At 41.2% G+C, this 24806-nt stretch overlaps 1 protein-coding gene across 6 annotated transcripts in view; it reads right to left on the reverse strand.

The window, feature by feature from the left end:
* Window positions 1–24806, reverse strand: part of Fam120b (family with sequence similarity 120 member B) — a 105578-nt gene that overhangs the window by 33743 nt on the left and 47029 nt on the right. For all 6 annotated transcript variants that reach the window (XR_010048918.1, XR_010048917.1, XM_013148968.2 and 3 more), the window contains exon 4: window positions 7230–7334. Coding sequence is in view for 4 of the 6 variants with exons in the window: in XM_013148968.2 (XP_013004422.1) it covers window positions 7230–7334 (105 nt within the window). In the remaining 2 variants the exon portion in view is untranslated. The remainder of the gene's footprint in view (window positions 1–7229; window positions 7335–24806) is intronic.

A 24806-nucleotide genomic window follows, 5' to 3' on the forward strand; every position in this document is an offset into this window, starting at 1 on the left:
CTAAAAACTAAAGGAGCTAGTAGTACCCAAAATTAACTTTCCAACTTATCTGCAGCTGCTGGACGAGTTGTCCCTATTTCTCTCTGATTCCCTGTCACACAGAACATCATTTTCTTATCTTTGACTTTCAGTTTATTAACCCTCTTTCAGGTTGAGTATATTTCCTATTAACTTCAACTTAATTTCCTATTAACTTAAACTGAAGCCCTGTATTACTAACATTGTCTTACTATGACTGATCTTACTTGAATCTGGTTTGTTAGACCACTGTTTTACCTTGACTGATTTTATTCGAATTTGGTATGCTTGATAGTATCAAGTCTAAGAGTAGAGGCAACTATTCTGAAGATGACAAGATATAATAAGATACTCATTCTGGTTTGATTATTAACTGCTTTTGAAGTCCTACAATGTCTCCAAAGTTGTGTTTTTATTAAAATAGCAATGTAATGCTATGTTCAATTATAGTATGTTTGATGATGTGGATAATTCTATTGAGAATAACAAGAGATAGCATAGTAACTACTGTAGATCACCTAATATTGTGATTTTATAGGTCTTTTTCATTTCATATTTTTCTAGGAATTTGTTATGTCTTGTTATGATCTGTCTTTCCCTATTATACAGAAAGGATAGATACACATGTCAAGATTCACACATGGGGAGAATTTCTAAACAGTTTACGGGAACAGATTGTATAATGCACAATGCAATGATCAGATACTCTGAATAAGAAGAGACACTAAGAAACCCAGTGCCAGTTCTATAGCATTATGATATAAAATCTAGCAATACTATTATTCACTGTTCAGAGTGATAGTCTAGTCTCTTACGTTCAATTTCAGCATACGTAAAGATAAGAACAGCTACTACGAAGAGAATGAGAGACATTATGGCAGCCATTGTTGACTTCCCCAATGTCAGGTCTTGAAGACCTAAAATGCCTTCATCATCCTATTATGACTAGATTAGTTCTATAAGGTTCAGTACATATTCAATGTATGTGAAGACAGGGACAACTATTTGGAAGAAAACTAGAGACAGTAAGATAGACAGTGAAGATCTCCAGTGGACTTGCTTTCAAATCTGTGTTTCTTAAAATTATTTCCTTATGATCTGTTTTGTTCTCTTTTGTTATGTTTTATCTTACCCTCTTTAAAATAAAATTTAAAAAAAGGAAAAAAAAAAAAAAGAAAACACAATACATGAAGCAGGTTCAAAGACATTACCAGGAAATAAAAAACTCTATTGAAAGCTGGAAAAACTTCTTGAAAGAAACTAAGGATAGATTATCCAAACTAGAGGACAGGTTTGCAATGTGGGATCACGAAAGGAAAAATTTCTTAAAAATAACAAGGAAAAAGACTAGAAGACGACAAGAGGATCTATAACTTAAGAATAAAGAATGTGGGGGCTGGAGATTTAGCTCACTGGCATAAGCACCTGCCTTGCAGGCAGGCAGTCGTGAGTTCGATCCCCAGTACCAATAAAAAGGAAAAAGACAAAAAAAAAAAAAAAAAGAAAGAAAGAAAGAAAGAATAAAGAATGTGAATGAAGAAGCAGGGGTACAAACAAAGGAACTACAAAGGCTATTCACAGAAATAATTAAGGAAAACTTCCCAAACATACGAAAAGGAAATGATATTCAGATGTATGAGGCATACAGACCTCCAGCTACCTACAACCAAGGCATATAATAATCAAGGTCCCAGAATTCCATATAAGAACAGAATATTAAAAGCCATCAGAGACAAGAAACCGATTACCTATAAAGGAAAACCCATCAAAATCACAGCAGACTTCTCGACTCAGATCATCAAATCAAGAAGAACCTTGGAGCGAAGTATTCTAAGCCCTGAAAGAAAATAACCTCCAGCCCAGATTGATGTACCCTGTAAAACTCTCTCTAGAAATTAATTGAGAAAAAGATGTTTCCAAGACAAGGAGGAACTGAGGGAATTCGCAACCACCAATCCAACTCTACAGAGAATACTGCAGGACATTCTAGAGAGAGAGAAAAGTACTAGGATTCCAGGAACAGTGGCAGAGAGGCCTCAATGAATGGAGCAGAAAGCAGAATGAAGAAGAAAAGCAGACAACTAATGGCAGAAAAAGAGCACAACAGAAATGAGGCAGAGAAGGTTAGCTATAATCTCTAATATAGATGGCCTTGATACACTAAAAGAAATAAAAAAGAGAAACAGGCAGAGTAGATCAGGAGGCAGGGTCCACCAAGATGCTCTTATAGGAAATATAATTAACCTGAAAAAGGGTTTATAGCCCAAAAATCAAATATGAGAAAACAATGCCCTATGTGACAGGGAACCAGAGAGTAATAGGGGCAACTAGACCAGTATTTATGGATAGGTTGGAAAGAGAGGCTTTAATAGGTAAAGGAACACAACTATAGATCAAGTCCAGGAGTGAGAAGGTTTGGAACCACTAAGGTAAACAGCAGGTTTCCCCCCACCAATCTAAAAACCGAGGGTGTTCATGAGACTCAAAAATGCACAGTGTACCCTGGGGGAGTGAAAGGGGAGGAACAGTCTTAAAAAAGATGACAGAAGATATTGTTAACAGTGTATCAGGATTTAAAACCCGTATTACTTACACCCCTCTGCTTAAGATAGATTTTATTCTGTCCCAGTTCGTCTACTTGCACTAGATCTGAGGGCACAGACAGCTATCCCAAAAATATGATATAGTACAGTAATCATCTTTAACTTCCTATTAACTTAATCTGAAGTCCTGTATAATTTCTACTGTTTTATCATGATTGATCTTAGTTAAATATGGTTTGATTGATTGCTGTTTGGTATCGACTATTAGGATGGATAGTATCAAGTCTGAGCATATAGGCAACTACACTGAAGATGACAAGATTCACTACGATACCCATTCTGGTTTGATTACTACCTGTTTTTGAAGTTTTACACTATCTACAAAGTTGTGTTTTTATTAACATTGTTATGTACTGATATATTCAAATATACTATGCCTGATGATATAGCCAATTCTATTGAAGATAACAAAAGAAAACACAGGAACCATGGTAGAACTTGTACAACGGTTTTATATGTCTTTTTTGTTTCATGTATTTATAGGAATATGTTTTGTTTTGTCTTGCTTTATTTTATTTCTCCTCTAATATAGAAAGCATAGAAATACATGTTAAGACTCATGCATGCGTAGAACTTATAAACAGTTTATGAGAACTGATCTTATGACACATGATGAAATGAACAAATATGGATTACTGCATGTATGTTTAAGTGTATACGATTGATAACCATATTACTAAGTTTTTGATAGATAGTTGAACAGAACTATGTGCAGTCTCGCTGTTTGAATCCCCACTTTGTATGTTTCACTTTTGTATCTTGAACAACTATTTGTAAGAGGACAATAAGTAATCATCACCTAGTGATTTCTTACTGTTTATTTTTTCTTTGAAAATATGTATTATTTCTACCCATTTTGTTTTGTGTAGTCTTTCTTTAAATAAAATTTTAAAAAACCTTCATAAACAAACAAACAAAAAAAAGTATTTAGAAAACTTTTTTTGGACTGCAAAAGTCATACATTGTAAAAAAAAAAAAAAAACCTCTAAAAACAGAAAAGCATAAAACAGAAAAAGAATTACCTCCTACTCAGTCATCGCCACAGTCTGGAACAAAGCTTCTACTCCCTTATCAGTACGTATAAAGCACCTGACAGCACGCTAAGAGTGCAGGTCTCAGCCAAGCACAAGACAGGTGGAGGGAAACATCACTGTGGCTCCATCTGCTTATACATGGAGGTGTGACATGAAAATGGAGGACAGTGAAGTACGTTCCGCCAAGTACTGCAGAGCAGGACAGCTGAGGTGGGGTCAGAGATGCTGCTAGTTACAGTCCCTGTATCCGTTCCCGTAGGGACGAAGATGCCCTTAGGTTTTCAGGTAAAGATTTAAGCATCTGCCTAATAATAAAAGAAAACTAGAAGGAAACACACAATCAAGCAATTGTTTACCAGCTTCTTTTCACCTCTTGTCCCAGAAGTTTCTATGAAGGCTAAGACCTGAGGACACCCTCACTTACTTCCAAGTACTAATTCTCCACCTCAGGAGCCTGCCTGCTCTGAGTGATCCACAGTGGGAGATAAACAGCACTGCCCTGGGAGGTTTTGCAGAAGAGAGGCACACAAACAGATAACAATTCAAGAATGCAAAGTTTCGCTGGAGGAACATTGAAGGTCACAGGGAATAATGAACAAATTGGGGCAGAGGCCCTGTGAGGGTTTTATGGAGAAACAGACACAGGAGGGGCTGGCTCTGCGGGCCGAAAGGCACTCAGGACTGAAAGGAACCAGGAAGTAATTCACAGGTGACACAAGCCTCCTGCCTTCCTCTCTGCTGTCCACCAACCAGTCATCCTATTCAACCTTTGTTTCTTCGGAGCTCCCAGTGCCAGACCCACAGCAGGTGCTAAAAATACGAGGAGGAATGAGGGAGGCTGAGGGTTGCCTTCAGAGAGCTCACAGTTTAGGGGAACGCAGGGAAGGAGCCCAACAGTCACGCTAATACAGCTGTGGTAAGAGCGTACCATGAGACGAGAGGCAAGCCAAAGTGGAAGAGAGGAACTAGCTAAGATGAAGGGGATATCTGGAGAAGGGAAAATTATCTGGAAGGTCTTTATCCAAAGAATAACAGGAAGAAGCAGAGGGTGAGCCTAAAGCAATGTCATGATCAAGTCTGTGCTCTGAAAGGGGACTCCAGATGTAGCGAGAACTGACCAGAGGAATACTGAAAAGCAAATGGCAAGAGGGCAGGTGAGAAGCAGCAGACTTGTCTCCAGAAGATAAAGAGAGGCTGAGGAGGCGTAAGACTGGATTTGCTGCACTTGGACCAAGAAGGTGGGAGGGCAGCGATATTCACCGCAATGGAAAACGGTGCCATTTCACAGCACAGTTCTGCAGCAGGGCCACTAGCTAAGACCCCAGCACGCAGGCAGCAGCACACAGACTGTCAATGCCCTGGGAAGGCAGACTGGCTTTTTGACTCTCAGCCCACAGAGGTTATGACACTTTAGTGACACATTTGTAAACAAAAGAGCTGGAAAACAACTGATGGAACTGACAGTTTTAGTTTTCTTTCCTTCATGTCTTTTATTAGACCAACTGCCACCATATCACTTGGAAACTTAGAACTACAAACCCTGGCCCCATCCCACCATCCCTGATCAGAAACTGTGGGGAGGGAGGCACAACTGTGTTTTAACACATGGACCGGGAGATTCTGATATTTACCAAATCGGAGGACCACTCAACATCCTTAAAGACAGGGTAAAAAGCACAAGGACAAAAAACAAGAGCTTACCAGTAATAAAGCAACTGGCCCCCTGCGAGGCCTAATGCTGTAACAGTTTACAGAGAACACACGTGTGAGAAACTACACCCTCATAAGTCTTTTCATAAGGGAAAACTGACCTCAAATGCAGTTGCTTAGTCAAGAAACAGAAGAAATGGGCACCTTCAGGTTCCTGGTAACAGAACGTGCCACATCCCAAGTTCTCGTCTCCTGACATTAAGGGGGAACACCCTGGGACCTGTGATGCCCCTGCTCACTCCACAGAAGGCCTTGTTGTAAGTCATTTTCTTTTCTAAATGCAGTAAAATGTCAGCTCCTCATGAATACAGAGATTTATTTCTCAGCTGACAGATTTCCAGTGACCTTCACCAACGTGAAGAACCATTTAGAGTGAGCACACTCTGAGAAAGTGTAGTCCCAACATGAAAACCAAGGCTGGCTGAGTCTACCAATGAGGAAACTGTCGGTAGTTCCAGGCTAAAAGAAACATTTTTTTTTTTTTGTCTTTTGATTTTTATCGGTACTGGGGATCGAACTCATGACCACCTGCTTGCAAGGCAGCTGCTTATGCTGCTGAGCTAAACCCCCAGCCCCTAAAAGAAACATTTTAACTGTAACTGAAAGGCAGACTAACTCAAGTACCTGACCTGGAAATGAACTATATGAACACAAGCTTATTCACACACACACACCTTCTCACCAAAACACTCATTCACACTCTTGTACATACACTCACACATTCACCAGTATGGCACACTCATGTTTGCATGCACATACACACACACACACACACACATACACACTTTCCCACGTGCAAGCATAATCACAATCATACGCACTCGTATACTCACGCTCAACCACACATAACCATTTTACTCACCCTCACACACACACAAACTTCTGTTTCATTTACCCATGTACACTCACATTCTGATAAACACTCATACATGTGTGCTCAAATGCTCACAGACACACTCGACTCCTTCTAATAGGCACACAGCCTCACACAAGTGCACAGGCAAACCTAAACCCCACTCTTGCACACATGCATGTACACTCACTCTTTCATACTCGCTTCTCACATTCTCTCCCCCACACTCAGGCATACATTTCCACTGCCATTTGTACAGTGCACAGCCTCACTCACTGACACAGGCACATACACACCCAGTGACACAACTCTCTCCCTTGGATACATAGTTGGTCTCAGCTAAGCTGTGGGAAACAAGAGACTGTCGACAAAGACCACAGCCTGTGTGGCTAACTGAGACATTTCAAACAAGCATTCAGAAACCCAACCGGGTGGTCTGCTAACCTATGCCCCATCTAAAAATCAGCTTCCAAACTCTGATTATGCAATCCGGTTACAGTCTGGTGAAGCCTATGGGGGCTCTTTGCTTTTTCTTTTTTCTTTGAGAAAGTATCTCACTATTAGTGTCTCTCTATGAGTACAGGATGGTCCCCAACTCCTTCTGCCTGTTTCCCACGTGCTGGGATTACAGATGTGTACCACCATGCCTGGTGCCTATGGGGCTTTTAAAGAGGAATGGAGCCCCAGAGGCCATCAAGGGGAATTACTGTCTTGAGATCCAACTGGAAGACTACCTGGTAGGGATATGGTGATGCTGAGGACATGCCTCAGTAACAAACCAATGCCCCATTCGTGTTTTTACAACTATAAACTAAAGTGAATAAATGAAGACATGCTAGATGGTAAGTCATGGTACTAGTACTTTTTATATGTAAGTATTTTAATAGTTTTGAAGTTATCTTCCGATTATTTTCTGTGCATACACCTACGTTGAAAAAAAACCAACAGAACCACCCAACTTGCCTCACTCCTGAGATGTATCCTATAATGAACAGATGGAGGCTGCTCTACCTGGGACAGTCATCTGCAGAGGCCTGACGAGGTCTGGGTGCCTCAGCGGGTTTCCAGGGTACACGAACCACTCCTTGACCACTGGGTAGGCTGTACTGGTACCATCTGAGGAAAGAGAGCAGGTCAGTAGGTGAGAGCTCTTGGTCCACGAGTGCTGGTCAGCCACTTGCATGCATACTTTCCCAAAAGACTGAAGTGACATGTTGTCTTGTTGCTTTCTGGTCACCAGGATAAAGTACCTGATAGGAACAAATGACTTTAAGAAGTTTACTCTGGCTCCTGGCTTAAGATGACTCAGTCCAGGTGAGTTGGCTCTAAGGCAGAAATGACCTTGTGGTAAGGTAGGACAGAGGGAAAAGTGTGGAGAACGTCAGAACTGAATTTTGGGGGAAAACTGCAGCTTCTAAGACAAGTCTTTTCCTTTCCAGGAAATTCATTCAAAACATAATTTCTAATGGTCTTTTAACAACACACTGTAAATTAGGGCTCTGGCCTTGTCCTTTTCACCTGTAAATTGTGCTTCCTTTATCCTCTAGCAGGAGCAACACTGGAAGACAATGTCTCTCAACTTCAGACACATGCAGATGGCTTGTACTGTAACCTGACAGAGAGCAAGAATACACAGCCTGGCTGACCTGCGGTCAAGACACTCCTTGAAATACGCTGTTTCATTCTTTGAGTACATTCTAAAATAAACCTTTTTTATGTTTCTTTTTTAGTGGCACATACTGAAAATTTCTTTTCCATTATTAGAACTTGATCAGCAAACCTGCAAACTTATTTAACCACTTAACAGACTATCATTTCAACCAGTTAATTTTTGTTTGCACAAAATACACTCATGTCTGTTTTGTATACTATTTCTTGCACTTTTTTAAATTTGGAATGCTGTATTCCCTTTTGATTTTGTTTCTAATGAAATCTAATAAGTTCTGGTTAATTTCTTTTTTTTTTTTTTTTTTTTTTTTTGTCTTTTTCATTTTTATCGGTACTGGGGATCGAACTCACGATCGCCTGCTTGCAAGGCAGGTACTTATGTCGCTGAGCTAAATCCCCAGCCCCTGGTTAATTTCTTTTACGAATTTGTGTTTATTTGTGAAAAATCATCTATAATTTTTTGCTAATCTATAAAAACTCTTATCGTAAGTATATTAGACTTTTTATATGTCTCCAGAACTCAGTGACATTCTTTTACAATACAAAACCGACGGACACGATTGTGCCACTACAACTGAATAGGAAGGTAGTGTCTAAAGAGCTGCACAAGTAGAAATTGAAAAAGGGGGAAAAGTCAGTGTGTCAGAGAACAAACTTAGGAATTGCACAGATAAAAAAGACATCTCTTTATTGTTAATTACTCATAACACAGAAATCACAGAATTTGCAAGAAGAAACAAAATAAAAATTCCAATAGTGGTCAATAATTGTAATAATTCTATAGGTGGTTCTGACAAAGTTGACCTCCATCTAACAAGCTACCCTATAATCAAAAAGCCAGAAAATATGTTACCATAAAATATTTGTGCACCTTCTAGACCAAACAGTATGGAACTTGTCTGTTACTTATTCAAAACAAAGGGGTTCAAAAAATCATTTACAACTTAGACTTAGGTCTAATAGACCAAATCATGAAAAAAATACGAGAGCGAAACGCCTATCAACATGCCCATCATCAACATCCTCACCGTTCTGTTTAGTGGGTAGGGATTTTACCGAAGTTATGCCACCCACAGAAAAAAAGGAATGGCCAACATGACAGTGTAAAGTGTGTTGTTCGTTGTTCGAGAAAGATAAAGTAGACGGCGGCCTTTTCCCATGAGTCAGCACCATTCGCGGACTGCAAGGGAAGAGAACAGGAAGTAAACAAGAAGCAAGCCCTCCTGTGAGTCGGCGCCATGAGCAGGCCACTAAGAGGAGAACCAGATGCCAGCCGATTCCAGCACGCAGGCTTGGAGACAAGAAGTGCCAACACACCACTACTACCACCACCCCCGCCATAAGCGATGACTGATCTGGAGAAACACAGGCTGCGATGATAGCTATTGAGGTAAAATACAACTTAATGCTTGTAGTGTTTAGTATTTCACTGATTTTGCAGTCTAAAGTCTGATCATCTGTTCAGATGATAACAATATGCCATCTAGCATATATAGGGGATCTCCTCCTGAAGGAGGTGGCTTTTGTTAATTCCCTGTTATCTTGTTTTGAAGTCCTGTATCATTTCATTGTTTTAATGGGTTGAGCTTTATTCTGTTTTGTATTGTTTGTTTTTTATCATATCCAATAGCATGGGCAGCTATTTCAAAGATAACAAGATATACTATGATAGACATTTTGGATTCACTATTATCTTGCTTTGAAGTTCTTTATTGCATTCATTGTTTTGTTTTTATTGGTTCTATTCTGTTCTGTTTTGTTTGATTTTTACTATGTCTAAGGGTATGAGTGGCTATTTTGGAGACAACAAGAGACATTATGGTGACTATTGTTGATTTCCTATTACTTTGTTCTGAAGTCCTACATCATTTACACGGTTTTGTTTTGACTGGCTTTATTCTTTTTTATTTTGCATGATTTTATTCTCTTTAAAATAAAAGATAATGCAAAAATAATTCACAAAGAGACTAGATACTACTGTCCAGTCTGTGACATTGCACTGTATACTGAATGTCTTAAGATGTGCCAGACACAGAAAAATTATTGAATAAATTTGATTAAATTATCATTTTTATACTTCCTGTAATTTTATAAAAAATTAACAAGAAAAATATACAATTTTTGATCATACTATATTTAAGTAATTGGACTGGTAAGTGGCTAAAAGGGTGAGACAGGTTCCTTATCTTAGTTTTGGGTACCTCACAGACCCAACCAGGTGACAGGGGAAGAACACGGGAGAAGAAAGCTCTTCACTCTAGAGGATCCAGGAAAGAGAGGCAGGGGAAAGGAGCTGTGGACAAGAATCTATGCACTGAGGTCATGCCTCCAGTGACCTACCTGTTCTGAGGAGCGTCCACCTCTGAACAGCACATTCAGCTATGAACTCAACAATGAATTTACCCAAAACCTCCACCACTGTCTGAAAACAGGCGAGTCCCGGGGAACACTGTAGATCTAAACTGTAACACACAATCATAAACTGTTTCTCTGAACCTCAGGGTGCAGAGTATTATTCAAGCCAATGAAGCTAACAACCAGAGCTGATTCAACAGAGGCTAGGATGCCTCATACTGCTACAGAAAATACTGAGAGAAAACTGCTAGGATATGAGACTCCATTCTGGTTTGGAGCTTACTATCCTAAACCATTATTAGCGCTGAGATCATTTGTGGTGGATTAACTAATGGTCATCTTGTAACACACAGCCGAACTAGAGACATGGGCCTGGAGCCCTAGGCAGTGCACCAGGGCATGGCTGGCATTTAGAGACTGGCAAGAGGAGATCAGCTCAGTCAAGAAAAGGGGACCAGGTAGAGTGGAGCCCAAGAAGGACATGGACATTTACAGGCAGAGGCCAGAGAGACTCCACAGTGTAACTGTAGGTATAGTAGGCCCAGCTGAGGACTGTTGCCAAGAACATAAAAAGAGAACTGGATGAGATGATGATTCTCTCCTGCGCTGGCTTTCCTGCTATGAACTTGGCTGTTCTCATCATCAGAGTTGCTGAGGACCTTGCTGTTGTTGAGGATGGCTGCAGTTCTTTTTAGGGAAGCCCTGGTCTTTATCTTGAGCGTTGCTTCCTGGATCCTGCTTCAGCCTGCTGGCACAGAGACTTCATCCTACTGGTGCACTTTCTAGCTTCTACCACTGACCTTCAGGCCTTCCCAGTGTACATCCTTGATATGGATTTGCTTGAGACATTGTTGTGGGCTCTAACCCTCCAGCTGGACTTGTAAAGGACACTGTCATGAGCTTGAGGTCTTCAGCTGGACTTGTGCAGGATGCTGCACGGGATCCAGGCCCTCAGTTGTACCCTTGCATCTCTAGAGTGTGGACAGATCTCGTGTGCTCTTCTGCATTTGACTTTTTGGGTGATTATAAAATAATCTTCTAAATTATGTGTCTTATATTAAAGTCTTGGACAGCTCTCTGTAACTACTGGCTGTAATCCTGTCTCCCGAGCCTCTTACCTTGGCTCCTCTGGGCTCAAGCTCCCCAGACCCAATACTTCTCTGTAGCCACTGCTTTTCTCCTGCCTTCAGTTCCCTGACAACTGCTTCCTTGCTTACTCCTTCAAATCCTTTATCTGGCTTCAGCCCACACTACTCCACCAGGATGGCACTGCCAGGACTGGCCACAGCCTCCTGTCCATGAAACCCAATGGATGCCACTAAGCCTGTCTTTCCGGCCTCTATCTGTGAATGTCCATGTGCCTCTTGGGCTCTACCCTACGTGGGGACACAGTGGCACTACAGTGATGGTGAGGCTATCTCCTGCCCAGACTGGTCAGATTCCTGATCATTCCTTGTCTACCATCAGGTTCCCAGTCAAGCCTATCTCTAAGGTAAATACTAGGAGGCTTTCTGTTCTTCAGTTTAGTTTGTTTTTGTTTGTTTTATTTTTCTTTGGAGATAGGGTCTCCCTATGCAGTTGAGGCTAGCTTTAAACTCACTATGCAGACCAGGAGGGCCTGAAACTTGCTGTGATCTTCCTGCCTTAGCCTCCCTAGACCAGAGATTATATATAGGCAAGCACCACCATACCCAGCCCTCTTTAGTTTTTTTTAAAAATCTGCTCCTTAGTTAAGACCTCTCAATAGCTGTGCAAGGCCCTCAAATATAAATGCAGGTCTGCCCTAGCAGCTCTCACAGCAGGCTGAAGGAGTCCCTAGAGGCTGTTTCGAGGCCCATTTCCAGCACTCCTGATTCCTAGGTCTGTGCCAGGGAAGGCATCTCTAAGCCATACCCAGGCAATATGACACTTCTGGTCTGGAGACCTCACTAAGAATATACCATGTGACTTCCAGGAGAACTTGGTGGATAGATAATAGCAGCTATGGAGGCTCTCTGAGATAGCTAGCTTAGATTTCAGGAATGGTGTGGTGTGGGGAATCCTAAGCAGGGGGAGATATACCCTGACAACCCAGGAATGAACTAAACTGAGAGAAACCAACTGGAAATCCAATCCCGGTGCTATGACTGGAACAGCTAAACTCTCAGTGCCAAAGGTGGAACCCATGCCTCTGGAAACTGCAGCTTGAATTTCCTGTTGCTGCTGCTGCATCTGAATCAGCACAGCAGGGATAGAGACACGAAAGCTCTGACAGCGGGAATTGACGAACTGAATTGAGAGCAGAGCTGGCAGGGAGCCCTGCATCGACCTACAGTGAGTGAGAGGAATGGGGACCCTTCCATAGTCTAGGAGGCTCCAACACAGGACATTCTGGGACCGGGCAGACTAGCCAGAACAGGATGCTGCAGTGACTTCAGTCACATATTCCCCTCTCAAGTGGGATTGGTGGGGAGCGCTTGACCTGGGTGACGCCGCGGACTAAGACCCAGTAGGCTAGCCCAAACCAGGTCCCTGCGCCTGGCAGTGCACCCTAATGCAGTGAAGCCTTTAGCAGGTTGACTGACCTGGAGGGGCAGGCCCAGCATAGGCTGCCCAGATCTGTGTCTCCTTAGTACACTGCAGTGGACGGGAACATCTAACCAGCACAATTCAAACAAACTGTAACCAACAAAGAAACTGGGTCTTCTATATATCCTTATATGGAAGGAACAAAAAGTATGGGAAGAGGGAGCAACAAGAAAAGGTCCTTAGTCCCCAATCCTGAGAACACTGATCCAGGAAAGGTAAATGCAAAGGAGAATGAGGACAGAAAACATGCAATATCAGGCATGGCACCAATAGACATAAAGTAGTATCTCCGAGACCTCACAGACGAGCTCAAAAGTGAAATATTTAACCAAGTAAAACAAGATATAAGTAGAATAGTTAAAGAAATGCTAAGCACCTCCCAAGAAAAAACAGATGGTGGAATGGAAGAACAGAAAAAAAGGGGAGAATTTTTTGATGGAGAAAATAGAGAAAACGAAGAATACATGAAGCAGGTTCAAAGTAATTACCAGGAAACTAAAAACTCTATTGAAAGCTGGCATAACAGCTTGAAAGAAACCAAGGATAGATTATCTAAACTGGAGGACAGATTTGTAATGTGGGAGCATGAAAGGAAAAACTTCTTAAAAGTAACAAGGAAAAAAGCAGTAACAATACAAAGGCTAGAAGATGATAAGAGGATCTATAACTTAAGAATTAAGAATGCAAAGGAAGAAGCAGGGATACAAACAAATGAACTGCAAAGGCTATTGTCATGGTTTATGTTTGTTCCCCAGGCCTCATGAGCTTGCACTGTGTATTTGTGATGGTTCACTGTCTAGTGCTTGGATTGATGGTGTCAGTGCTCCTCCCACATAGGGGTGGAGCCAGGATGTGATGTAATGGCAGGAAGAAGGTATGTCTTTCTCTTTGCTGGTTCGAGTTTGCTGTTTGCAGCCACCATGAAAGGCAGCCTAGCCATGCCTGCCTGTCTTGGAGCCAACTGAGTGTGGACTGAAATCTCCAAAAACTGTAAGGAATAAACCTTTCCTTTCCCAACTTTGGGCATCAGGTATTTTGTCTCAGTGACGAGCATAAAGTAACTAAGACAGCTATTCACAGAAATATTCAAGGAGAATCTCCCTAATATGGGAAAAGGTAAAGGTACTCAGATGTATGAGGCACACAGGACCCCAGCCACCTACAACCCAAACAGAACTACACCCAGGCATATAATAATCAAAATTCCTGAAATCCAATATAAGAACAGAATATTAAAAGCTGTCAGAGACAAGAAACAGATCACTTACAAGAGAACACCCATCAGAATTACAGCAGACTTCTTGGCACAAACCATCAAATCACAATGAGCATGGGGTGAAATAATCCAGGCTCTGAAAGACAATAACCTCCAGCCAAGATTGATATATTCTGCATAACTGTCCCTAGAAATTAATGGAGAAACAAGTGCTTCCTGGATAAAGAGGAACTAGGAGAATTTGCAACCACCAATTCAACTCTACAGAGAGTACTGCAGGACATTCTAAAAGAGAAAAATACCAAGATTCCAGAAACAGTGGCAGACAGGCCACAATGAATGGAGCAGAAAGTGAAATGAAGAAGACAAACTGACAACTAATGACAGAAAAAGAGCTCAACAGAAATGAGGCAGAGAAAGTTGGATGGTAGGAACAGCTATTCTGGAGAAAACAAGACATCATAATAGCTAGTGCTGATTTAATATCATCTTGTTTTGAAGTCCCATCAAGCTTTTGTTCTTCGGTCTTCATCGGTCTTAACATGTTGTATCTTATTGGATTTTATTATATTTGATAATATAAGCAAAACTTTTGTAGACAAGGAGATTATACAGAAACCATTGTTCATTTTCTGTTAGTTGGTTCTAAATACCCTGTAATACTGTCATTCTCTTGAATGGTTTTACATTGTCTTGATATGTTTGATGCTACAGTATATGAAGTTATACTCAAAGATTTCAAGGAAAGAGACACTATGGTAACTACTTTTATGTTGGGATATCTTGTGGTGAAACACTATTTTGCTTAAATGGTTATGTTTTGACCTGTGTGCTGTTTTGTTGTTATGTCCTCTTTTATCTCAATCTCCTTTTTTTATTATTTATTTTTTTATCTTTATCTTTTTAATTAAGGGAAAAAAGAAAAAATAGCAGAATATATTACAGTAACCCACTTTGATTTCCTATTAACTTGATTTGAAACCCTATATTGCTCTCATCATCTTGTTTTGACAGATTTTACTCTATTTTGTTTTGCTTGATAGTACCAAGTTTGAGCGTATAGGCAACAACTGTGAAGACAGATTCACTATGATGCCCATTCTGGTTTGACTGTTATCTCCTTTTGAAGTCCTATAATGTTTCCAATGTTTTGGTTTTATTGGTTTTGTTCTTTACTGTTTTGTTCAATTTTATTATAACTGATGTTATAGGCAATTCTTTTTGATAGCAAGAGGCATTATGGTAACCATTGTTGATCACCTTGTATTATGCTTTTACATTATGTACTATGTCCATCCTTTTGATTTGACTGACTCTGTTTTGTTATGTCACATTTGGTTTTATTCTCTTCAAAAAAAAAAAAAGTAGTAAGAACTGTGGGAGTACTAAAACCCAAAATGTGTAACTGTCATTGTAAAAAAGAGAGGAAAAAGAAAGTGCTCTAAAGGATATAACTGCATGTATATTTAAGCGTGTAAGATAGATAACCATATCACTGAGTTTTTGTTGGATCATTGAACAGAACTGTTTGCAGTCTCACTGTTTGAATGTCCACTTTATATGCTTTAATTTTGTAACTTGAACAACTATTTCTAAGATGGCAATATGTAATCCATTAACTAGTGATTTCCTACTGTTTTTTTTTTGAAATTCTGTATAACTTGTACCCTTTTTCTGTTTTTTTCTTTTTCTCCTTAAATAAAATTAAAAAAACAAACAAAAAAAAGAACATAACATGCTCCAGCCACAGGACCTTTAAACTCACAGTTGTCAACCTGGCCTCTATATCTGGTGAAAGAGTTTCTCTGGTTCAGAGCTACTATGACCTTGTTATGGATTAAGAACTGCTGATCAACTTAACACTAGCTGGATTACATCAGCATGAGGAAAGTTACCAGCATAAATAGAAACGTGGAGAAGCAGAAGAAAGGCGCTGAGGTGTTGAGGCATTGTGAGTTCTCTTATATGCTGCTGTTTGAGCCACTGGTTTTCCTGGAGAAGCTCTGGTCCTCACATCAAGCATTGCTTCCTGGCTCCAGAGAGGAAAACGTGTGCTGCTTAATCTCCATGTTGAACTTGTCATGCTAGCTTCCTGGCATGTACTTGATTGTGCTTATCGTGGGAAGAGCTCAAAGCTTCCACGTTGCTGAGGATGGCTGTGGTACTTTTCAGGACAGCCTTGGTCTTTGCTGTGTGACTTCTCAGCTCCAGCATAGAATCCTCAACCTACCAGCATTGCTCCTTCATCCTGCTGGCATAGACTTACTAGCTTCCACCACTGACCTTTGGGCCTTCCCAACATGGATCTGTAAAACAGACTGGTGTGAGTCCTTCTCGTGGGCTCTAGACCTCCACTGGAGTCGTAGGAGGCACAGTTATGGGCTCTGGGTCTTCATCTGGACTCATATAGGACATTGCTGTGGGATTTAGGCCCTTGGCTGAGTACCCTATGTCTTTAGTGTTGTGGACAGATTTCCTGCATTTTCTTGTGTTAACTCTGGGTGACCATCATAATGTCCTGATTCTAATTGTTTTCTTCACAACAGACCTGACTACAACAGACCTTCACTTGGCTGACTACAACTCTTCTTTTAAGTCTCCACCAGAAAGCAGTCCTCAAGGATGGTATTTTCTTAGCTTCCCCAACCTCAGGGCTCTGGTTGGCTGTGAAAATGCTGACTTATAACTTGGTATGATAGCACACACCTGTAATTTCAGTGCTCTGGCAGTACAAGGCAGAAGAATCACAAATTTGAGTACAGACTGTACAACTTCACAACTTAGTGAAATCCTATTTCAAAATAAAATTTAAAAGGGCCTCAGATATAGCAGTGTAAAGGCCCTGGGTTTAATGTCTAGTACAAAAGACAAAGCAAAGTAAAACAAAACAAAACAACTGACTCATGTACAGGACACCTATCCCAACTGTGAGCTCCTGCAAGCAAAGACCCTGTTTTTAGCAGAGGCCAGATAGGATGCTCACAAAGTGAACTCATTTAATGAACACATTCACTTTGGCCTAAATTTCACTTACTGGAGGAAAGGAGAAGGTTGCTTTTGACAGTCCCTGAACACATGATCTCCTAAACTAGTAATGGCTCTGCCAACTCACCTGGAAGGACACTGTCAAGTCTTCCCTTGGGAAAACGTTGTAACTAAAATACACTGTTGAGAATTCATTCTTAATTGCTACATGACATACAGACCTTTGCACAGGAGAAACTCCTAGTTTCCACATGCAAAATGATAAAAACTGAATTACACTGACCTGAGTTTTCATTGCCTTTATGACATTTCATCTGAAACTGTGGTAAATACCAGGGAAGGATACAGGGTAAGAACCAGATTAACAAATACAAAGAGATATTTAAAAAACTGTACTGGGGGGCAGGTAAAAGAGGCATTTTAATAAAAACCAGGAGCTACAGTGTCCTACAGATCCTGCATCCCCACCTCACCTTTGTGACTGCACAACAGGTGTGGCTGTATTTCTTTCTACCCAGAAGGCTGGAAAGGTCATTTCCAGTGTAGAAAGCATCTACACCCGTCCCAACTTGAATGCAACTCTAACAGACAGCTAAGTTAGGTAAAAACGTCATAGGCAGGGGCATAGTAGTTCTGAGTATTACTGGAGGCACAGCTGTCAAAGGTCAGGCATCAAGACAGAGACAGAATGACCAGGTCTACATGCCCCTCAAGGGATAAACAATAAATTAAAGATTACACTATAATTGGTGTCACCTTGTCCAGTGATATCTGGATAAACACCAGTCACCCAGGTGGGTGACAAAGACCTCCTGATCCATCCCTTCCAAAAAAGGTCTGTGTTCTTTCCATTTATTTTTGTTATATGACCTCTTCCCCACTGAATCAATATTACCTAAGCAGCTATAACTGGTATCTTACTGGTTGATCACAGTTTCAACCCATGTATGATTTTATGCCCACCTCATGATTCTGCTCTATCCTTTGGGAAATGGGCTCATTGGCAACCCACTTTCAGGTCCCCTCCTGTCTCTCAGGATCTATCTCAATAAATTTTTCTTATTCTTAACTTCTGTTGTTCCTTAAAATTCATTCCTCAATTTTGGGAAACATGAATTTGGCAAATCTGACATCTAACAAGTTGGGAGTTATATTATTTCCCCTATATCATACCTTCTCACCACTATCCCAAATTCTTGCTTCCAGACAGTCACATCTCTCCAGTACTCCTTTCAAAAGCCAGAAGCAGAGGCAAAGCATTACCCGAGACTTGCTTAGGGTAAGACTAGAACTTTCCTTCTGCTGGGCTCACCACCTGAGCTGCTGTGCAACCCTCTTGTGCGATCACATCTTAAAGGGCAAACAGAAAACATCATTAAGCTTGTTCTGTACTAATTCCAAAGGACAAACACATGTTTCCACTTTGAGAAATCTTTTCTATTCAACTAAGACTTGTTTTTACTGTAAAAAGAATCATGGAACCATTTCTACTACAAGCCTGTTGTCCCTAAACCTCTGTCTAGACCAAGTGAAGAAAACACAAACTCCAAATGCCACCTTCCTCCCTCACAGCAGGAGGAAACACTGATTTCACTCAAGGAAGGAAGCAGGACTAGGGATGGAGCACAGTGAAGGAGCAACAGAAATGCTGGTTTAACCCTTTCATTATGGGATATTCCAATTTGATAACACTCCTCCTGCTTTTTAAAAAATGTTTTTCCTGTGGTTCTACAATACTGTCTTATTTGTGGATTAGTCACAATCGTGTGATTTCAGTTCTTTCATTCCTTTTGGACACATTTGAAAACATAACCCATTAACACATTCATGACAGGGCCATAATCATGTCTTGCTGTCACTAGTGGTACATGCATGAATGTTCTGTCAACCGGCTTTTATATTAATGTTACTAGTAAAAAGATGGATAAAAGCTCTAGATCTGTTTGTACCACCAGTGGTATAAGCACCAAGAACAAGTTAAGCAGACACTCGGGGGGGCTTTGCTGAGCAGGCTGACGATGGCTAGCCTCATCACGGTGCTGCCTCCGAGTCTCCTTAAGTTCCAGTGAGGTAGGACGTCAAACAAGAAAGCACACAAAACTGTGCAAGTGCAACCGGACCAAGAAAAAGGATGGAAGTCATCACGTGCTTAGACTAGGAATAAGAACCGGGTGGCACTTGTTTTAAAAACTTGAGGGAGAAACAGATATGACCAGGCAAATTCCAAGTGTTCAGAAGAAAGGTCTAAGTCAGAAAAACAGGTTTTTTATTTGCCAGTATAGATTCCATTTATCGGGCACTGGCCAATGTGTGGAGGTCATCAGAAAACCAGAATCCTAGAGGAAGAGGATACACTGTAGCCCCAGAAACCACATCTGCATGACTCCAATCAACACGCAAATGTTTGCAAAGAGAGCAAAGGGCCTTAGTGAAGAAATGAGAACAGCAATGGACTTAGTGTGCGAGGAAAGTGAAAGTGAGCTTCGCTAGGGAGAAGGAGAAAGGAAACTTCTATATGAAAGAGTTGAGAGATGAGGTTAGTGAAATCTTCCCATGATGCAGAACAGAAAAACAAAACCAGAAATTAAAAGACAAAGAAGCCATATAAATCCAACTAGTTAACACTGACCTGTAACTATATGCCTAAATAAACATCTTTTCCTTTAAGTTATAGGTGCTGGCTATTCTGTTTCTGCAATAGGAAAGTGACTAAGACAACTCAAAACCAATGGTTTATTCTGCCTGGAAGGTTTCACAGGATTTAGTCTACATATGGTTGACTGATTCCAAGGCAGGAACAGTGGTGGAAGAGCATGGCAAAGGGAATCAGCTCGACCTATGGCAGCCAGGAAACAGCAAGGGAAGGAAAGGACAGAGACAAGAATATGCCCTTCCCGGTCATGTTCCCAGTGACCATGCTCCACTTCCTAACAGCACACATAGCTATGAACTCATCAATAGAGCCAATCACCCTCCAAAAGCTTCATCTGTGGACACATGAAACTTTTAGGAGACATTTTAGATCTAAACCATAACACTGGCTGAAGACAAAGCAGTCCAAGTGCAGAACACAACAACTACTGCAAGCTGACCGACCATTGCCAGGTGTACACAACCCGAGAACAGTGGTGTTCTCACCAGCCAAGACCTGGACACAGGTGACAGCCTAGGAAAGCCCTACCTGAAAAGTAGGACACAAGTTTCATAATAAAAGTGACAACAGGAGTGAAAGCTTAAAGATGAGGCTTGGAAGGACCAGGAAAATTAACTTGACACTTCTTAGTATCCAAATGATATAGCACATAATAAAAATAGTATGAGAAAAAAAGCGTGCATCCTTTATAAAGAGAAGTCAAAAAAGGCCCAGGAGAAGATGTGAAACGAACTGAGGCAGAAAAAGTCCTTGATGCAATACAGCTCAAATTACTTCAAAAATGACAGAAAATACCCACATAGCCAAGCAGTTTAAGAGATCCGCAAAGGAAGAGACAGCAATCTGCAGCAAAACTCAACCAAACCGTGACCAAAAGAAAATCTTACAGATTGCCAAGAAAAGATGCACGACATCTGGCAAATGATGGCAAAAAAACAAAACAAAACAAAAAAACCCCCAAAAAACAAAAAACAAAACCCACCATAAGAAAGACAAAAGCCAGAAGAAAACACAGTAACACCTTTAAAGTGCTCAACTACAAAACATACCTAAAATTCCCGCCCATCAAAATATCACAAAAATAAAGATGAAAAAAAGGCATTAGGCTTGGGGCTTTTAAACAGTTAGAAAAACAATGTGTTATGGAGCCTGGGATTTAGCTCAGCGGCATAAGCACCTGCCTGGCAAGTGCAAGCTTGTGAGTTCGATCCCAGGTACCAAAAATAAATAAATAATTAAAATAATACGTTACAACTCAAGTTCTGCCATGCGGGAAGCTACGTAAAGGCTCATCGGTGTACAGGCACACTCACTCAACGCTATCTGTGGCCACACTGTACACGACCACAGAGCAGAGCAGTGGTGACAGGCTGCAAGGACCTTCACCTGGTGGACCTTCACCTTCTGGTCTTACACAGAAAGCCTGCCAACTCCTAGTTTAAATGGGAAATGACAACCATGTAACAAGGAGTTGAAAGTGTGTGACCTAAAAGCCTACATTTTCCACGCTGCCATTTACCAAGTGTTCCCAACACCGACAGAAACAGCGGCAAACTAGAGCAGCACCTGCAGCACACAGGGAGCAACAGACAGCCGGAGGGTCTGCAGGAATTCTAACATGAAACAAAAAGGTCCCGCACGTAAAAATGGTTATGGATGACTGAAGTCTGCAGCCTGGTAGACGATACCACGCTGAGTCATCTCCCGTGCTGATGCTACACTACAGCCCCAGAATTCATCTGCAGGGGCACCTGTGTGACGGTATATGGAAATCCATGGGCTGTTTCTGCAACCTCCTATGAGTCTGTAATTATTTCAAATTAAACGGAGTTTTAACATACACATTAACCAATAGCAAAACTACTGAAAAGAATCAAAGTACACTGATAAAAGGTTTTTAAATTCCCGAAAATGTGGCATATTATGTGAAGATAAATTGTGATGTTAAGACCTGTATGTTAAGACCTACACACCTAGAGCAGTAGGGACAAACCTTTTAGAACTTTCAATGACACAGCCAGCTGAGGCACGCACCCCATAGATTTACCACCATCAGTCAGTAACACTCCAATTAAAAGCAGAGTTATTTTACATGTTTTTTCTTTTAAAGACATTGTTAGACTGGATATACAATTTAAGAACAGATGCATTTTTAAAAAGAGATAAAAGATTAAAATGAAAAGCAGAAAAACTAAACGCTATGCAAACACTAAGTGAGGATGCTGAAGCATATATTAGTGTCTGGACAAAACCAACCTCAGGACAAAGAGTATTCTAGAACTCTTAAAAAGGGAGTCTTGAGGACTAGGTCATGGCAGACAGCACTCAATAAGCAGCTCCAGGATAGTCACCCAAACCAAAAGGCATGCAGCTCTCTGAGGACGGAAGGAAACCACGGAAATGACTGCGCAGTCTGAGTGAGCAAGCAACCAGGCACAACCGAGACATGGACACTAGAAAGCAAACTACCACAAGTAAGGCACACTGACACTGAGTGGCAGCTCAGTGAGGGAGGGGAGCCTCCTCTGTAGGATGTGGAGAGAAAACCTCAGCTCCTGCTTGTGAATACTGAGTTTGCTACCAGTCAAATACACATCCCAAAGAGAGGTCACGGGAGCTCATCAATAATGACCAAGGCAGGAGTGACAATTCTCACTGTTTCCTTGCATTCAGATGCACTGTCAGGTATGGGAATCACCTCAGATGATTGCTCTGCCTCTGCCTTAGTAGACTGTGCAAAGGATAAACTTACACAGAACATGGGTGAAAAGCCATCCTAAGTAATTCTGCCTCAGCAGGCAGTGTAGAAAACAGAGAACCCCTACTTTTTTTTGTATGTCCAAGTCACAACCGCCATTTCCCTCCAGCTAGGCAGTGCCCAAGTAGTTTCGTTTATGATAACTGTGTGGAGAGAAATTCAGTCTCTAGGCTGCCCTACATGATTTCTCCTCTCCACACAAAGGCTGTGGAGAACTCTGCACTGAGAGATTTTCACATCCTTTTTTCAGGTAACATCCAACAGAAGTCTGGGGGGAACCAACTGTCTTCAGTGTAAATAACCCCACAGTGAAGACAGTGTGATTGTGCATACTAAGAATTAAATAATACTAAGGAGCTCTTGGACAACTCTAAAGGAACAAAATTAAAGCTTACTGGACTAGGCTGGGTATCATGGCACATGCCTGTAATTCCACTACTTGGGAGGCTGAGGCAAGAAGATCACTGTACATTCAAGGCCGTCTTGGACTACATAATGAGATCCTGTGTTATAGTCTGTATCTAGATGTCCCCCTAAAGACTCATATGCTCATAGATGAGACTTTTGGGTGGTTGGATCAACCCAAATGCTGCAATAGGGTGTATGATACTGGGATTAAACTTGTATGATACATAAGTTGGTTTAGCATAGATCTACAGGTGGCTAATAGGAAGGCCCATCTTACATGTAGTTGGAACCACCAAAAAGGCTTGTAGCCTGGATGGGATAAAAGGGAAAGGGGAGCTTGATGCTACTGCTTGCTACTTCCTGCCTGACTTCTCCGCCATGGACTGTTTCTCCTCTGCTATGCCATCTTGCCTTGGAGCCAGCTGACTATGGACTAAAACCTCTATAAACTATGAGCTGAATAAGCCTTTTCTTTTTAACTTGGGCTTTGAGGTATTTTGTCTCAGCAACAAAAAGACTAAGACACAGCTACGAATTTTGTCTAAATGTCCCCTTAAAGCCTCATGCAGTCAGATGGGGCTTTCTTAGAGGTGGCTGAACCTAGAGTGTAATGCTAGGATTAACAGTACTAGGGTTAAGGGTGGGTGTATTAGTCAGGGTTTAATTAGAGAAAACAGATATAATGCAAGATGTACAAAAGTATAAGAAATGCTAAGATTGGCTTATGATGGTCAGTCACCGAATCAGATGAGGAAGTTGCAGAGGGTGTCTGTACACTGGAGGCCTAAGGATTCAACCCAGGATATGGAGTTCACCCCAGTGTCCAGTGCAAGTCCACACAAGCAGGCTGATGGGTCTGTGAAAGAAGGCTGAAGGCTCTATAATGGAAAGCTGAAGAGTCTACACTGGAAGCCAGGAGACGACCTCCAAACCAAGGTGAAAACTGGAGCTTCTCCCAAGAATGGAATGCATTCATCCTTCCTCCCTCTCTTTTATACCATCCAGGGGATGAGCCACTCTAGGGTGGGTCTTCTTCTACACCCTTGGGTGTAGAGTTGCTAAACCCATTTAGTTAAGCTTCCAAATGTCTCAAGTTGACACAATCAATCCACCACTACAATCCACCCCTTATCAACCAGACACACCTCTTTAAACTAGTTCCCAGACATGCATATAATTGTGCCTAACATGTTATAACTGTCCTTTGTACAAATGGAAGTGCCCTAATTCCCCTACCAGAATAGAATGTAAGCTTTCTTTGGTTGATTCTTACTTCTATCAGTTTATAACTTTAACATTATAACACAGGTTTTAATAATTTCCAACAACCAGCTTTACATCTATCAACATTATATTACATTAGAACCACATTTGGGGAGAAATAGTAATTACAATCCTCATTTCTATAACTGATCACGGGATCACAACTGGTATTTAGAACTTCCTTCTTCCACTACCCATTCTGTATTCCCTTGGCCTTCAGTGAGCACCTCAGCAGGTCTCGATTTTTTCCCTGGTGGAGTGACCCACACTCTCATTCCTGAGGGCTCTGGACCACTTGTCACTCTGTCTGGATTAGGTTGTAATTTTCCACTGACCTTAACAATAGGGCATGGTAGTACTAAAAGGCGCCCTAAGGAATCTCATGCACTCCACGTGCATTCTTTCCTCCATTGCGGTGTAGTAGTCCAACTTCCCCTTGGTAGTCTGGGTCAATCACCCCTGACAACACTGTAACTCCCGTTTTAGCTTGTTTCTCAGAGGCATAAGGAGACCTAAATGACTAGGGGTGGACTGTTACGGATTGAAAACTGGTGGTCAACTTAACACCAGATGAATTAAATCAGCATGGTGCTGCATATAGATAGCCCACTTGAGGAAACTTGCCAGCATAAACAGACATGGAGAAGAAAAACAAGGTTTTGTGGGTTCTCCCAAGTGTTGCTGTTTCAAGCTGTTAGTTCTCCTGAAGGAGCT

This window comes from Cavia porcellus, unplaced genomic scaffold, assembly GCF_034190915.1.
Source record: "Cavia porcellus strain 051 isolate PalLab524CR breed Dunkin Hartley unplaced genomic scaffold, mCavPor4.1 scaffold_7, whole genome shotgun sequence".
In the NCBI taxonomy this organism is placed as follows: domain Eukaryota; kingdom Metazoa; phylum Chordata; class Mammalia; order Rodentia; family Caviidae; genus Cavia; species Cavia porcellus.